Source organism: Arvicola amphibius, chromosome 1 (genome assembly GCF_903992535.2).
Source record: "Arvicola amphibius chromosome 1, mArvAmp1.2, whole genome shotgun sequence".
NCBI lineage: Eukaryota > Metazoa > Chordata > Mammalia > Rodentia > Cricetidae > Arvicola > Arvicola amphibius.
In genome coordinates, this window is record NC_052047.1 from 104,958,814 (window position 1) to 104,975,881 (window position 17,068).

General features: G+C 38.9%; 1 protein-coding gene and 1 pseudogene across 1 annotated transcript; one reads left to right on the plus strand and one right to left on the minus strand.

Annotated features, from left to right (window-relative positions):
- The first annotated feature begins 2,899 nt into the window (after positions 1–2,899).
- On the plus strand, positions 2,900–9,493 carry LOC119817484 (olfactory receptor 51I2-like). The gene is made up of 2 exons (XM_038334779.1): positions 2,900–2,948; positions 8,514–9,493. The coding sequence occupies exons 1-2, from the start codon at positions 2,900–2,902 to the stop codon at positions 9,491–9,493; spliced, it is 1,029 nt and encodes a 342-aa protein (XP_038190707.1).
- Positions 9,494–15,142: 5,649 nt separating this feature from the next.
- Positions 15,143–16,829, minus strand: LOC119805954 (annotated as a pseudogene).
- Positions 16,830–17,068: the final 239 nt, after the last annotated feature.

Below are 17,068 nucleotides of genomic sequence, written 5' to 3' on the forward strand. Positions count from 1 at the left end.
TCATTTCTGATCTTATAAATTTGTGTGTTCTCTCTCTGCCATTTGAATAGTTTGGCTAGGGGTTTGTCAATCTTGTTGATTTTCTCCAAGAACCAGCTTTTTGTTTCATTGATTCTTTGGATTGTTTTCTGTGTTTCTATTTTGTTGATTTCTGCCCTCAGTTTGATAATTTCCAGTCTTCTACTCCTTCTAGGTGAGTCTGCTTCTTTCTTTTCTAGAGCTTTCAGGTGTGCTGTTAACTTTCCATTGTGTGCTTTCTCCGTTTTTTTTAAGTGGGCACTTAGTGCTATGAATTTTTCTCTTAGCACTGCTTTCATAGTGTCCCATAAGTTTGAGTATGTTGTGTCTTTATTTTCATTAAATTCCAGGATGACTTTAATTTCTTTCTTTATTTCTTCCTTGACCCAGCTGTGGTTCAGTAGTTGACTGTTCAGTTTCCATGAGTCTGTAGGGTTTCTGGGGGTAGCATTGTTGTTGAATTCTAATTTTAATCCATGGTGATCCGATAAGATGCAGGTGGTTACTAATATGTTTTTGTAACTGTGGAAGTTTGCTTTGTTACCGAGTATGTGGTCAATTTTCGAAAAGGTTCCATGAGCCGCAGAGAAGAAGGTATATTCTTTCCTGTTTGGGTGGAACGTTCTATAGATGTCTGTTAAGTCCATTTGGTTCATTACCTCTATTAAGTCTCTTAATTCTCTGTTAGGTTTCTGTTGAATTGACCTGTCCATTGGTGAAAGAGGAGTGTTGAAGTCTCCTACTATCAGTGTGTTTGGTTTGATGGCTGCCTTGAGTTCTAGTAATGTTTCTTTTATATAAGTGGGTGCTTTTGTATTAGGGGCATAGATATTCAGGATTGAGACTTCATTCTGATAGATTTTTCCTGTAATGAGTATAAAGTGTCCCTTTCCATCTCTTCTGATTGATTTTAGTTTGAAGTCAACTTTGTTAGAAATTAGTATGGCCACACCAGCTTGTTTCTTAGGTCCATTTGCTTGATAAACCTTTTCCCAACCCTTTACTTTGAGTAGATGCCTGTCTTTGTGGTTGAGGTGTGTTTCTTGTAAACAGCAGAATGTTGGATCCTGTTTTCGTATCCAATCTCTTAGCCTGTGCCTTTTTATAGGTGAATTGAGTCCATTGATATTAAGTGATATTAATGACCAGTGGATATTAACTCTGGTTGTCATTTTTTATTTGGTAGTAGAGATTGTGTGTTTCCTTTCTTTGCGATGTGCTGGTGAAGGGTCACTAGATGTCTGAGTTATTTTGGGCAATGCTGGACTCCTTTGTTTGTGAATTTCCTTCTATTACTTTCTGTAAGGCTGGATTTGTGGCTATGTATTGTTTAAATTTGTTTTTATTCTGGAAAATATTTTTTTCTCCATTTATAATGAATGAAAGCTTGGCTGGGTATAGTAGTCTGTGCTTGCATCCATGGTTTCTTAGTTTCTGCAGTACATCTATCCAGGACCTTCTGGCTTTCATGGTTTCCATAGAGAAGTCAGGTGTAAGTCTGATAGGTTTACCTTTCTAAGTTACTTGACCCTTTTCCTTTGCAGCTCTTAATATTTTTTCTTTATTCTGTATGTTTTGTGTTTTGATTATTATATGGTGAGGGGATTTTTTTTTGATCCAGTCTTTTCAGTGTTCTGTAGGCTTCTTGAACCTTCATCGGAATATCTTTCTTTAGGGTGGGAAAGTTTTCTTCTATAATTTTATTAAATATATTTTCTGGATCGTTGAGCTGTACTTCTCCTTCTTCTACCCCTATTATTCTTAGGGTTGGTCTTTTTATTTTGTCCCAGATTTCCTGAATGTTTTGTGATGAGAATTTGTTTGATTTGCTGTTTTCTTTGATCAGTGCATTTATTTTCTCTATCGTATCTTCAGAATCAGAGATTCTTTCTTCTATCTCTTGTATTCTATTGGTTATGCTTGTTTCGGTAGTCTCTAGTTGTTTACCTAGATTTTCCATATCCAGCTGGCCCTCGGTTTGTGTTTTCTTCCTTGCCTCTATTTCAGTTTTCAAGTCTTGAACTGTTTCCATTTTCTGTTTGATTGTTTTTCCTTGGTTTCCTAGGATATCATTTACGGATTTACTCAGTTCTTCAAACTTTTTGTTATTCTTCTCATCCATTTCTTTAAGGGAGTTTTTCACCTCATGTTTAAGGGTCTCTATCACTTTTAAAAAGTCAAGGTTTTCTACTTCTTCTTGATTGAGGTGCACAAATCCTCCTGTTGTAAGATTGCTGGTTTCTGGTGATTTCATGTTGTTTTTCAGATTGTTGGAGGAATTCTTCCATTGCTGCCTGCCCATCTCTTCTCCCGAATGCTCCTCTATGGATCTTCTTTTACAGGGTCAGTTGTCCTTTCTTGCCTCCTGGATATATCTTCTGGTGCTCCCGGATGTATCTTCTGGTGCTGAAATCAGGTGTTCTTGCTTGCCAAGGAGCTAGCAGACAAAGGGCCTACCTTGCTGCAGAGAGGCTAATGAAACAAAGAAACCCCCGCTAGCCAGTTGCACCCCCTGTCCGGTCCCAGCACCCAGATCAGGCTGAGCTGGAGATGTTATAAACCTGAAGAGGGGAGGAAGAAGGGAGGGTTTTTCTGGATGCAAGCTGGCTGGGGTAGGAAGAGAGAGGCAGTAGCCAGGGAGCGTAGCACCAGCCAGAAGCTGGGTCAGTCTTGATTGCCTTTATTTTCTGTTCAGGAATGAATTCTGTAATTCCTGCTTCAGCTTCTCAAAGGCACTACTTAGAATAAGTTGTTTTATTTTAGATATCATTTTTTCCTTACCTCTAAAATCTTGACTCCCCAAAGCCTGGACAAAACTGAAAATATGTATCCTATAATTTTAGTTCATATCAGAAACAACAAAAACTGTCTCAATTCCAACATGTCTCACTCCCTCTCCTTCCTGAGCAGCACTGTGTATGCACTGACAGGTGGGGCTTGTTGTTTTGGCTATCCTGGGTTTTTGCGTTTTCATATTAAGTTGAGTACCATTCTTTCAAGGTTTGTGAGGAATTTTTCTGGGATTTTGATGGGCATTGCATTGAATCTGTAGGTTGCTTTTGGTAAGACTGCCATTTTTACTATATTAATTCTACCTACCAAGAGCCTGGGAGATCTTTCCACTTTCTGGTGTCTTCTTCAATTTCTTTCTCCAAAGATTTAAAGTTCTTGTCATACAAGTCTTCCACTTGTTTGGTTAGAGTTACTCTGAGATATTTTATGCTATTTGTGGCTGTTGTGAAGGGTAATGTTTCTCTGATTTCTTTCTCATCCCATTTATCATCTGTGTAAAGGAGGACTACTGATTTTTTGAGTTAATCTTGTGTCCTGGTACATTGCTGAAAATGTTTATGATTTGTAGAAGTTCCTTGGTAGAATTTTTGGGGTCACTTATAAACTATCATATCATCAGTGAACAGTGAGAGTTTGACTTCTTGTTTTTGTATTTGTTTCCCCTTGATCTCCTTTTGTTGCCTTATTTCTCCAGCTAGGACCTCAAGAACTATATTGAATAGATATGGAGAGAGTAGACAACCTTGTCTTGTTCCTGATTTCAGTGGAATCACGGGGAGTTTCTCTCCATTTAGTTTGATGTCGGCTGTTGGCTTGCTGTACATTTCCTTTATTATGTTTAGGTATGTTCCCTGTATCCCTCCTCTCTCTAAGACCTTTATCATGAAGGGATGTTGTACTTTGTCCAAAACTTTTTTGGCATCTAATGAGATAATCGTGTGGTTTTTTTTTTCACTTTGTTTATATGGTGGAATATGTTGACAGATTTTCGTATGTTAAACCATTCCTGCATCTCTGGGATGAAGCCGACTTGATCATGGTGAATGATGGTTCTTGGATTCAATTTGCCAGTATTTTATTTAGTATTTTTGCATTAATGTTCATGAGTGAGACTGGTATGAAATTCTCTTTCATATCTTTCTATGGTTTGGGTATCAGGGTAATTGTAGCCTCATAAAAAGAGTTTGGCAATGTTCCTGCTGTTTCTATTGTGTGGAATAATTTGAGGAGTATTGGTATTAGTTCTTCTTTGAAAATCTTGTAGAATTCTGAGCTGAAACCATCTGGTCCTGGGCTTTTTTGTTTGGGAGACATTTGATGACTGTTTCTATTTCTTCAGCATTTATAGGTTTGTTTAATTTGCTTATCTGGTCTTGATTTAATTTTGATAAGTGATATTTATCCAGAAAGTTGTCCATTTCCTCTAAGTTTTCTAATTTTGTGGAGTACATGCTTTTGAAATATGACCTGATGATTCTCTGTATTTCCTCCGTGTCTCTTGTTATGACCCCTTTTTCATTTCTGATTTCATTAATTTGGATATTCTCTCTCTGCCTTTTGGTTAGTTGGAATAAAGATTTGTCTATTTTGTTAATTTTTTTGAAAAACCAACTCTTTGTCTCATTGATTCTTTGTATTGTTTTCTTTTTTCTATTTTTTTGATCAGCTTTCAATTTGATTATTTCCTGCAATCTAGTATTCTTGGGTTAGTTTGCTTTTTGTTTTCTAAAGTTTTCAAATGTTCTGTTAATTCACCAGTGTGGGATTTTTCCAGCTTCTTTATGTAGGCATTTAGTTCTATGAACTTTCCTCTTAACACTGCTTTCATTGTGTCTCATAAATTTTGGTATGGTGTGTCGTCATTTTCACTGAATTTTAGAAAGTCTTTATCTTCTCCCTTTATATATTCTTTGGCCCATTGATGATTCATGTGAGCATTGTTTAATTTCCATGTGTTTGTGGGCTTTCTAGAATTAGTGTTGCTGGTAACTTCTAGTTTTAAGCCATGGTGATTTGATAAGATACATGGGGATTTTCCAATTTTCTTGTGTCTGTTGAGATTTGTTATGTTACCGAGTATGTGGTCAATTTTTGACAAGGTTCCATGAGATGCTGAGAAGAAGGTACATTTTTTATGTTTGGATGGAATATTCTATAGATGTCTGTTTAGTCCATTTGAGTCATAACATCTGTTAGTTCCCTTATTTTTCTGTTATTTTTTTGTCTGACTGGCCTGTCCAGTGGTGAGTGAGGAGTGTTGAAGTCTCCAACTATTAGTGTGTGGAGTTTAATGTATGATTTAAGCTTTAGAACTGTTTCTTTTACATATGAGGGTGCCCTTGTATTTGGGGCATAAATGTTCAGTATTAAGATTTCCTCTTGTTGGATTTTCCTGTGACTAATATGAAATGTCCTTCTTTGTCTCTTTTGATTGAGTTTAGTTTGAAGTCTATTTTGTTAGATATTAGAATAGCTATACAAGTTTGTTTCTTAGGTCCATTTGGATGGAAAAATTTTCCAAACCCTTTACTCTGAGGCCTTTGAGGTTGAGGTATGTTTCTTGTATGCAGAAGAAGGATGGGTTATGTTTTTGTATCCAATCTGTGAGTCTGTTTCTTTTGATAGTTGAGTTGAGTCCATTTACATTAAGGGATATTAATGATGAGTGGTTGCTATCTCCTGTTAATTTAGTTTTCATTGTTGGTGATGTTAATTTGTGCGTGTTTCCCTTCTTTGGGATTTGCTGCTATGAGACCATCAATTGTCTATATTTTTATTGGTATAGCCAACTTTTTTGGGTTGAAGTTTTCCTTCTAGTATTTTGTGTAGGGCTGGGTTTGTGGCCAGTATTAATTAAATCTGATTTTGTCATGGAATGTCTTGTTTTGTCCTTCTATAATGATTGAAGGTTTTGCTGGGTGTAATTGTCTGGGCTGGCATCTGTCGTCTCTTAATGTCTGCATAATGCTTACACACGACCTTCTAGCTTTCATTGTCTTCAATGAGATGTCAGGTGTAATTCTGATAGGTCTGCCTTTATATGTTACTTATCCTTTTTCCTTTGTAGCTCTTAATTTTCTTCTTTATTCTGTTTGTTTAGTATTTTGATTATTATGTGGCTAGGGAACTTTGTTTTTTTGATCCAGTCTATTTGGTATATCTTCATAGGCATATCTTTCTTTAGGTTGGTAAAGTTTTCTTCTATGAATTTTAAAAATATATTTTCTGTGCTTTTGAGTTGAACTTCTTCTTTTTCTAAACCTATTATTCTTAGGTTTGTTCTTTTCATGGTGTCCCATATTTCCTGGATATTTTGTATTAAGCTTTTGTTAGATTTAATGTTTTCTTTGACTGAGGAGAATATTTCCTCTATTGTATCCTCAGTGCTTGAGATTCTCTCTTCCATCTCTTATATTCTGCTGTTTATGTTTGTATTTGGGATTCCTGATCATTTTCTCATGATTTCTGTTTCTATAATTCCCTTTGCTTATGTTTCTTCATTGTCTCTATTTCAGTTTTCAAGTCTTGAATAGTTTCTTCCATATGTTTGATTTTGCTTTTTCTTGGTTTCCTTTAAGGGATTTGCTGATATCTTCCAATTTTTGTTTGTCTTTTCCTCCATTTCTTTGAGGGAATTTCTCATTTCCTCTTTAAGAGTTTCAAACATTCTCCTGAAGTTAATTTTCAGGTCATTTTCTTCTGCTTATTCTATATTTAGTTGTTCAAGTCTTGATGTTGTAGGGTCTCTAGATTTTACTAGTGTTGTGCTGCTCTTTGTGGTGTTGTATGTGTTCTTACCTTGTCTACTCATCTTTTCCTCTAATTGATATGGTTGGAGCTATCTGTGATTCTACTGATTAATCTTCTAGGTGCCAGTTATCCAAGGCTCAGATGATTGTTCCTCATGGTACAGTCAGTGCCACGGTTCTAGTTACCCCGTTGGTCACTCAGTGTTCCTGGAGATTACTCAGTGCTCCAGACTTTGCTCAGTCCCATTAAGTTTGTTGTCTCAGACCTACTCTAGCCTAGGTTGTTGGCTCATATGTCCCTGGTCTGGATCTGCTCCTTCAGAGGTCCCTGTCTTGGGGTTGGTCCTATAAAGGTCTCTGGCTCTGATCTTTTCCCTTGGAGTTCCCAGGCTCATATACATCCAGACCCGCAGAAGACCTGGCTCATGCTTACTCCCACAGAGGTCCCAGACTGCTCAGACCAGCAGAGGTTTCTGGTTCCTGCCTACTCCCTTTGATTTCCCAGACCGATGCCCAGACCCACAGATGTCATGGCTCAGGCCTACTTTCTCAGAGGTCCCAGACTGATGCCTGGGCCCACAGAGATCTCTGGTTCCTGCCTCCTCCTTTGGAGGTCCCAGATTCATGCCCGGATATACAGGGGTCCTGGCTCAGGTCTACTTCCTCAAATGTCCCAGATTCACACAAGGACCTGCAGTGGTCTCTGGCTCTGGCCCACTTGCTCAGTGGTTGCTACCCTGTACCTGTTCCTGTGGAGTTTGCTGTTTCAGATCTGCTCTGGCCCAGGTCGCTGGCTCAATCCTTGATTACTCTTTTTAAATTAATTCTTCCAACTGTTTGCCTTTGGTAAGAGGAAGTTTTTCAACCTCATACTACTTTTCTATTTATATCATTCTTTTCTTTGATCTGCCATATTGATTTTAAATTTCTTTATCATCAAATTATTTTCACTCTGTCTGATCAATCCATTCTTTCATTTTCAAACAATTTGGAAAACTTTGGTACAGAATTATTTTTCATTTCTTTTTTTTTCATTGTTGGGCTTCCTATGAGTATGGCTTTTTCTATTTAATTTTTATAGATTTTTAATGACAATATTGTTGCCTCTCTTCTGTCCTTCACTTTCTTCCCTCCATCCCTACCAAGTACCTTCCCTTGAATCCTACCCATGCCCCACAATACTCTGGTAGCCTTTTCTTTGATTATTCCTGGTATATATGTGTGTATAGTTTTCAAAAAATATATAAAAACAACTGACTGAGTCCATTTTTGTTATTTATGAGCATGTTGTTTCAAGGTTGTTCACTTCATAGTGAACAAGCAATGAGAGCCTCAGCCCCAGAAGTGATAATTCTTTCTCTCCTAGCAGTCACCAGTTACCTGGAGTTCTTGCTGGAGATGGAACCCCATGCAATTTCCCCTTCCACATGAACATGTTCATTGGTATTGCCATAATTTCAGTCCTATTTATGCAACCATTTCTAAGAGAGACTGTAACAGCAGACTTCCTGAAATTCTAGCTCTTAAAATCCTCATTGCTGGGTTCAGTTGTGAAGAGAATACTGTTTCTCATGTTTAACTATTACTTTGGTACTCACTGGGTTGAATTTAGAGTTCCCCTTTATTTGGTATTTATTATTTACTTAATGTAAGGGGGGTATACCATAGAGTAGATGTGAGATCAGAGGTCAGATTGACAGTTTTGGTCTCTACTTCTACCAAATTGCATCTGGGGAAAAGGTCATCAGGTGTGGCAGCAAGCACCTTTACACAGAGCAGCCTTATTTCCTCCTTTAGAATTTTTATTTCTTTTAGAGACACTGCATTTCTAAATATGCTTCACATCTGTTGTGTTCATGCTTGGAACCATGTCAATAGATTTTACACCAACGTTTTTGCACTAACTTCATCATTTTATGTTCTTCAGAGATTGAACAGACCACATCTTCCTAGAATCCTTGACTGTCTCCAACGATGCTTCCCAGCCCTTCATCAACATCTCCTTCTTCCAGCCACAGTCTTTCCTCATGACTGGCATCCCAGGACTAGAGGCTGCCCACGGCTGGATCTCCATCCCCTTTTCCTCCATGTACACTGTGGCACTCACTGGAAACTGCCTCATCCTCCTGGCTGTGAAGAGGACCCACAGCCTACACCAGCCCATGTACTACTTCCTGTCCACGCTGGCCCTAAGTGATGTGGGCCTCAGTTTGTCCACACTGCCTTCCACCCTGGCTGTGCTCTGGTTTAACTATCATGTGATCAGTTTCCATACCTGCCTAATACAAATGTTCTTCCTACACTCCTTCTCTGTGGTAGAGTCTTCAGTGCTCTTGGCCATGTCATTTGACCACTTTGTGGCTATCTCCAACCCCCTGCGCTATGCATCCATCCTCATTAATAATGTCATCATCAGGATTGGGGCTGTCATTGTAGCCCGAGCAACTCTGTCACTATTCCCAGTGCCCTTCTTGCTTAAACGACTGAACAATTGCCCTGGCAAGATCCTCTTGTCTCACTCATTCTGCTACCATGCTGATGTCATGAAGCTGGCCTGTGCTGACATTACTGTCAACATCCTATATGGACTCTATGTGGTTCTGTCCACAGTGGGTATAGATTCCTTGCTTATTGTTATGTCTTATTCCTTGATTCTTCACACAGTGATGGGTCTAGCCTCCCCCAGGGAGCGTGTCCATGCCCTCAACACTTGTGTTTCCCATATCTTGGCTGTCCTGGTCTTCTATATTCCAGTAATAGGTGTGTCCATGATCCATCGTTTTGGGAGGCACCTGCCCCACATTGTTCATGCCCTTGTTGCCTATGTGTACCTTGTGGTGCCCCCTGTACTCAACCCCATCATCTACAGTGTCAAGTCCAAGCCCATCAGAGGGGCCATGTTCAGAGTACTAAGAGGAAAAGATCAGAGCTGATGACACTGGATGTTTATGGGACTTGGAGTCTGTGAAGTGGTTGGGAAACAGAAACAACACAGTGGGTCAAGTCATACAAATGGCTTTCTTATGGACACCAACAATAAGAAGTGTAAGAATGTGGTAAAGTTATTTCTATAATTGTTTTCTATGGTGCTAGGGATCATTTCTAAAGCCTGTAACTAAAGCCATGCTATCTATTCCCTCTACTACTGAGCTACATTCTTCTATCTGAAAATGTGTTTTGTTCCTTTGTCACCTCATTTATTTCATGCATATTTTCTTAAAGTCAGTGTTTTCTAGTCCTACTTTAGATTCCAGCAATAAAAAACGGTTCCCATGTTGCCTTTACTTTCTAGCCCTTAAATTTCAGTGGATATCCAAAATATCTAAATGGAAAAACAGTTTATTAAATGTGATGTGATGGGTGCATTGTTTAAAGTAGGTACTAAGTCCTGGGGAAGCAGGACAATATTTTCTGTTTACTTTTGTGTCCTTCCTGTCATTAAATGTGAATAATTATATGATACAATATTTCTAGAATTTTTGTACACTAAGTAATATATGTCATAATAAGTTGTAAATGCCAATTAAGATTTTTCATTCTAATAACTGAAACAACTATAGATTTATTTAATCCAAGAAACTTTCATGAATTCATTCTATTGTGACCCTTTCTCACCTGAGAAATCTTTGCACAATCCTGAACATGCATGTATACAAAGTAAATACTGAAACTAAAAACGTATTGGTAAAAAACCATAAGATTTAATAATTTACCAATTATTAAACCTGACAGCAAATTTGCATACAAATTGAATTTTTTTGCATAAATAACTGTCCCAACTGAATATTTCATACTGCACGCTGCAACATATCTTTAACATTTTTCAGAATTGAGTGACATCTCTAGTTTATAGTGGCCACTGCTGAGAACATTGCTTTCTAAATACATAGGATAAAATGACAGCAAGTACACTTAGGGTCATTTCAGAAACTGTTGAGGATTTGGGCCTCACTCTAAGACATCATTATATACTTTTCACTAAACTGAAGTTAGTAACACAGAAGTATTTTAAATAATGCTAGCATTATATAATTGAATGATATGCTACTTTTATATTTTCATAAAAATGATGTTAGAAAAATAATTAAAAACTTACTTTTCTGTAATAGAAGAATTATGTTTTTAAAAGAGAATAAAGATTTTGCATGTACAGTAAAAAGAAAACACAGTAGACTCAAAACTGAGCCGAATTGTTTCAGGCTGTGTTCATTAGGATGTGCTGTGACAGCATAGGGATGGAAAGTACATGTATGGTGTGTTCACAGCCATGCCAGCCCTGAAGTCATGTGCTACAGCATAGGCTGTTGACTTCAGAAACTCCTTGTACTTATTATTTGTTTCATTTTGAATTTTTTGTTCATTGATAATCCAGAAACACAACTGCTGTCACTAGATTTAACACATCCCCATTTCTTGGTTATGCCAACTCAAATGGGGTCCTGACTTGCATATTAAAAAGTCAGGCTTAAAGCAAATGTTTTATTTATGCATATTTTTTAAGTTTTTAAGGTCTAATGAAGAAAAACTCATTTTTGTGTTTGAGACTTTCACAATCATTTGGAGCAGAGTGGAGAAAAGGTTACAGATGCTAAGGATGGGAATGCGGGAAATAGTATACATCTGCTTTATATTCTGCTGGTGATCACTCTTTAACCAATTCCAAGTCAGCAATATTTATTTTTATGATTTGTGTTTATGTACCTAGCAGGTATTATGTTAGGACTCTATAGAGACTCTACATATTCCTGTTACAACTGACATCAAGTTTTACACGTTATATGACACACATGCAAAAGTGCTATAGAGCACACTGACTCAGAGGCAATTCTTTCTCCTGGCCTGGTGTCCTTTCCCAGTTGGTACTCTGCCACATTATATGGTGAATGGATTAAATAATTTACCTTACAGGTATTGTGTGCTAGATCTGAAGTCCAAGGAAGGTCGATGAGTGCTGTAGAAATTTTGTTATGGCATGGGTGCAGGATCCAATACACTGTACTTTTTAGAAAGTGGAGACAGAACAAAAAGTACTGAATGGGTGAGAACTTCACTTAGGAGGCAGGTTGCTGAATTTGTAAGTTCATCAAAATGTGCTATATTGGGGAATACAGAACATGGCATTTTTCTGATTTCCAACAGGTTGGTGAGCAGTCACAGTGTTCATCTTTAAGTTTTTTGTTTCTTCAGTTCTTGGACCTATTATGATCCAAATTTTCTTTCTAAAACATATCTATTTTCCTTTACTTAATCGCTACAGGTTTATTGGCCTGTTGGGTTCAAGTCCCCTTGGCACTTGAGGAACCCCACAGAAGAGGTAGAGGAAGAATTGTAGAAGCCAGAGGGGTCCAAAACACCATGAGAATACAACACACAGAATCAACTAAGCAGGGCTAGGGGTTTACAAAGCATTCATGAAACCTGAGGGGGTCTGTTCTAGGTCCTCTGCAAATATGTTATGGTTATTAGCTTGGTGCTTTTGTGAGACTCCTAATAGTTGGAGGGTGTGTGTGTGTGTGTGTGTGTGTGTGTGTGTGTGTGTGTGTGTGTATGTGTGTGTGTGTGTATGTCTGACTCTTCCAACTGCTCTTGGGACCCTTTTCTTCTTACGATTTGCCTTGCCCAACATTGATATAATGGTATATGAACCTGTATTTGTAAAAGAAGCATTACTAAAGCTTAAATCACACATCAAACCTCATACACTAATACTGGAAGACCTCAACTATCAGCAATGGACAGGTCTGCCAGACAGAAACTTAAAAGAAAAATAAGTGAACTAACAGATACCATGACTCAAATAGACTTAACAGACATTTATAGAATATTCCACCCAAACATAAACCTTCTTCCCAGCCCCTCATGGAACCTTACCTAAAATTTGTTGCAGCAGGCCGCTTGTTGGTTCTTGCTGCCTAGAACCGAAATACTCACACAGAAACTGTATTAATTAAATCACTGTTTGGCCCATTATCTCTAGCCTCTTATCGGTTAACTCTTACATATCAATTTAACCCATCTCCATTACTCTGTGTATCTCCACTTGGCTGTGGCTTACCAGGTAAAGTTCCCAAAATCTGTGTCAGGTGGACTACATGGCTTCTCTCTGACTCTGCCTCCTTTCTTCCAGCATGCCATTTAGTTTTCCCCGCCTACCTAAGTACTGCCCTATCAACAGGCCAAGGCAGTTTCTTTATTCATTAATGGTAATCACAACATACAGAGGGAAATCCCACATCAAAAATTGAACACATAGTCACTAACAAAGCAAACAAAAGATACAAAGAAATTGGAATAATCCCATGTATCTTATTGAGATAAATTTTAAGGAAGGAAATTCAGAGGAATAAATAAGAGCAATGCAAAGAGATGGAAAAGATTGATTGAATTTTAAGAACAGTAGATTTACAATCACCAAATGCCAGGGTTCAGAGTGCAAACAATCCAGTTTATGCCTTTATGCAATACAAAGTAGAAAACTAGGACAAGGGGAAGAAAATGACCCTGGAACCTAAGGCAAACTGTGAAGTAGGTGAGCTTACTTGGGGAAAAGGAGGGAGTTGATGGTAAACAGCACTGCAATGGGCTATTTCTTTCAGCTCCATAGGCATTTGAACCAAATGATGACAGTAATATTGAATTAATTTTTCACTCAAAGCCAACTAAACTACATAATTCGATAATACAGCAGAATAGCTGAAACCACAAAACTTTTCTCTAATTCTTTCCATTTAAAAAATAGTTCAAATTACTTTCATATACTAGTTAAAATTACTTTCAGGTTTAAACCTGTGAGCAGCTATTATTTAAATAAGTGGAATATGTAGTTCAAGTTATCTGACATATTCCATTTCCAGATGTTTGTATACAAAGGTCAATGTTGTACTCCAGCTAAAGCACTGATGATAATGAAACTCAGTTTAGCAGAAGAGGACCAATTTAAAGGTGGTGACGTATGAGGACCTGTTGGTTACGGCAACTTGAGAAATCTGTAAGGAAAGTTAGAGGGAAAGAGAGGTGGGGGAAGGAACTAAGGGAAAGAGCAGTTTTTTGTGCAGCTAGCCACGACAGGAATTTTTACCCTGCTCCTACTTTGCTGCCTGCCTCTCATATTCACCAACTATACAATGGATCTGACTGGCTTTTCTGTGTGTGATGATCCCAGTTTCTGATCCACCTACTCCACCTCCACTGCTACAATTCCTACAGTGGCTATTCCACTCCTGGAAATCCTCTGACTAGCCTGTAGGATTCCTAGGTGCACCTCAAGGCTACATCCATGCTATGTACCGTTGGCAGGAATGCTGTCCTTATTTCCCTCATTGCAAAACAACTTAAAGCTTTGGGTGTCTGCAGTGTTTGTTTATTATGTGTTCCTCTTTTTCTATAGACCCACCCTTCCCCTAGTCTTATTTCCTGGTCATCCATGTGAGATTATGACCCTACTCAGTATTAAGTCTCTTGCTCTTAACTCTCTATTCTGTGGTGACTATCCCTCCTCTCTTTATATCACAAGCTGCTGGATAATCTCAGTTGCTTCCCCTAAAGCATCCTTAAGACACACAGGGAATCTGCAGTTAATTACACTGTTTCTCAGATAAACCCATCTGGGAACACTCCATTATGCAGGCACGGTGGTATTGGGTGAGGAAGCAGAGCAACTCTAATGGGATGATTAGAGCCTTGGGCTCTATTGATAGGAAGTTCCTCAGAGCAGCGCTAGGCAAGTGAAAATAAAGGACAAAATGCCTCCTCCCAAAGCAGCATAAGTAAATCTCTGGAGATTCCCAAATCAACATCCTGCAAGTCTGTCTAACAATTCTTCTATATAACATAGAATTGGACATGAAAACTTCATTATTTTCTTCTATTTTGAGCTTCCATGATTCTATTTAATTCACTGGTTCCCAATAAATATCAGTTTCCCCATTGGTGCAATCAGGGTATAAATACAAAGTTGATAGGCTTAAATAGGTAAAAAAATGTCATCATGGCTGTGATAACTGTTGTAACTAAGTGTGTCATTTCATATTGTAGGCAAATGTAAGTTTTTGTTTTTTGGTCTAGGACCCAGAAGAAAGACAATGATTTCTATGGAAATTGTTTTAAAGAAGAAATGCAGTTATAACTTCTTAGAAATCCAAAGTCATTGTGAATTCTGATGAAAAAATCAGAGGTTTAATCTAGCTTATATAATTTTATTATAGTCTTGTGTTTATTTTCCTTTTGTCATGCCTGTGATGAACATTTTAGATGTGTTGCTCCATCTCTGAATGTTATGAACCAATATCCATAAAATGAACTGAGATTTGGAAGTGGTGATAAAATGGGAAGCAATAACCTTCAAATTACAAGCCTTGGTCTTAATAATCATATAAAAAAACAAAATGGAATCTGATGTTGGAGTATGAAGACTGCAGGTTTTATTGCATTCCCATGGAAATTCCATAGCCAGTTTCATCTTTGAAAGATCTGAGCTGTGCTTTAATTAAGAAAGATTTGTTTTCTTAATACTACCTTCCAAGATGCTGATATTAAAGTATGGATTAGAGAACTTTGAATATAGTGGGTTTCCTCATAGATCTCTAGTGATCTGAAGAGTGTGTGGTCATGAGGAAAAGATGCAGGATGTGCTACTGGATCTACTTTGTCTGCACTCCATAGATGATGGGGTTGAGCACAGGAGGAATGAGCAGATAGAAGACACCCCCAGTTAGTTCCTTGGGCAGCTGAGGAGAGGGAGCCTGAAAAGGCCAGTTCCTATAGCCATACTGATGAATTTCTTGCATATCACCATAGAACCTCCACCTGGCGATAGACAAAGAAAATGACAGAGCCCCACATTGGAGCACTGGACTGAGCTCCCAAGGTCCTGATGAGGAGCAGAAGGAGGGAGAACATGAGAAAGAAAGTCAGGAACGTGAGGGGTGCGTTCACTCATGGAGACAGTGGGACAGAACTAATGGGAGATCACCAACTCCAGTTGGAATGGGACTGATGGATCATGCAACCAAACCTGTCTCTCTGAATGTGGCCAACAGTGAGGGCTGACTGAGAAACAAAGGACAATGGCGCTGGGCTTTGATTCTTCTGCATGGACAGGCTCCGTGGGAGCCTTCTCAGCTTGGTCGATCACCTTCCTGGACCTGGGGGGAGTTGGGAGGACCTTGGTCTTAGCATAGAGTAGGGAACCCTGATGGCTCCTTGGCCTGGAGAGGGAGGGAGGGGAGGTATGGGTGGAGGGGAGGGGAGGGAAGGGGGAGGAGGAGGGGAGAGAAGGGGGAGGAGGAGGGGAGGGAAGGGGGAGAAGGAGGGGAGGGAAGGGGGAGGATGAGGGGAGGGAAGGGGGAGTAGGACGGGAGGAGATGGAAATTTTTAAATATAAAAAAATAATCCATGAAAAAAAAGAATTATTTGTACAATTAAAAAAAAAGAAGTTAGCCATAATGACAGGAAGGAGAGAGTCATGCCTCTTGGTAAAATGGTGCACCATTGACAATCCAATGAAAGGCACATAGAATATGAAAACTGCGCACACATGAGAGACACAGTGCCAAATGCTTCTGCCTGGGCTTTACGTGTCAAGCCCAGCACAGTTTTAAGAGTGAGCAAATATGAGAAGGAGATTAGAACCAAGTCCAAGCCAATGGCAGAGATAATAACAATGAGACCATAGATGACATTGACATGGATGTCAGCCCAGGCCAACTTCATGACATCTTGGTGTAGGCAGTAGGAATGAGAAAGAATATTGGAATGACAGAAAGGCAATCTTTTGATGAAGACAGGTAAGGTTGCCATTAATGCAGCACCCCTGACCACAGCAGCCATGCCAATCTTGGCAACACGAGGCAGTGTAAGCACAGTGGCATGGTGTAGAGGGTGGCAGATGGCAACATAGCAATCAAAGGCTATGGCCAGCAGCACAGTGGACTCCATGCCAGATAAGGAATAGATGGCAAATATCTGTGCCAGACAAGCATCAAGCTTGATGTTAGTGGAATTGAACCAGAAAATGGCCACCATTTTTGGCATAGATGAGGTGGAAATGAGGATGTCTAGGCTAGAAAGCATGCAAAGAAAGATATATATGGGCTATTGTAGGCTGTGCTCTGTCCTCACAATGTACATGATTGTCAGGTTACCTAGCACAGCAATAATATAGAGGGAGCACGGTGGGAAAGTCAACCAGAACTGAGCCTCTTCTAATCCTGGGAGTCCTATTAAGATGAAATACGTGGCACTGGGTTCACTGATGTTGATGGCCACCATACTGAAGAAACTGAGGTGTAGTCAGCACCCTGCATGTTGAAGCTGAAAGACAAAGACAAGTCATTGTCAGGTCCTCTAGAATCTCAATTCCATACAGTCCTTGATCCTAGTGTCCTATTCTCTAACAAACTCTAATTCCATTGCCTTTCCAAACTCCAAAACTACACTAAATTTCATCTAACCATAAATCAAGTCTAAGATGAAAATTCACTTAATTCCACTTACAATCCTACTTTTAT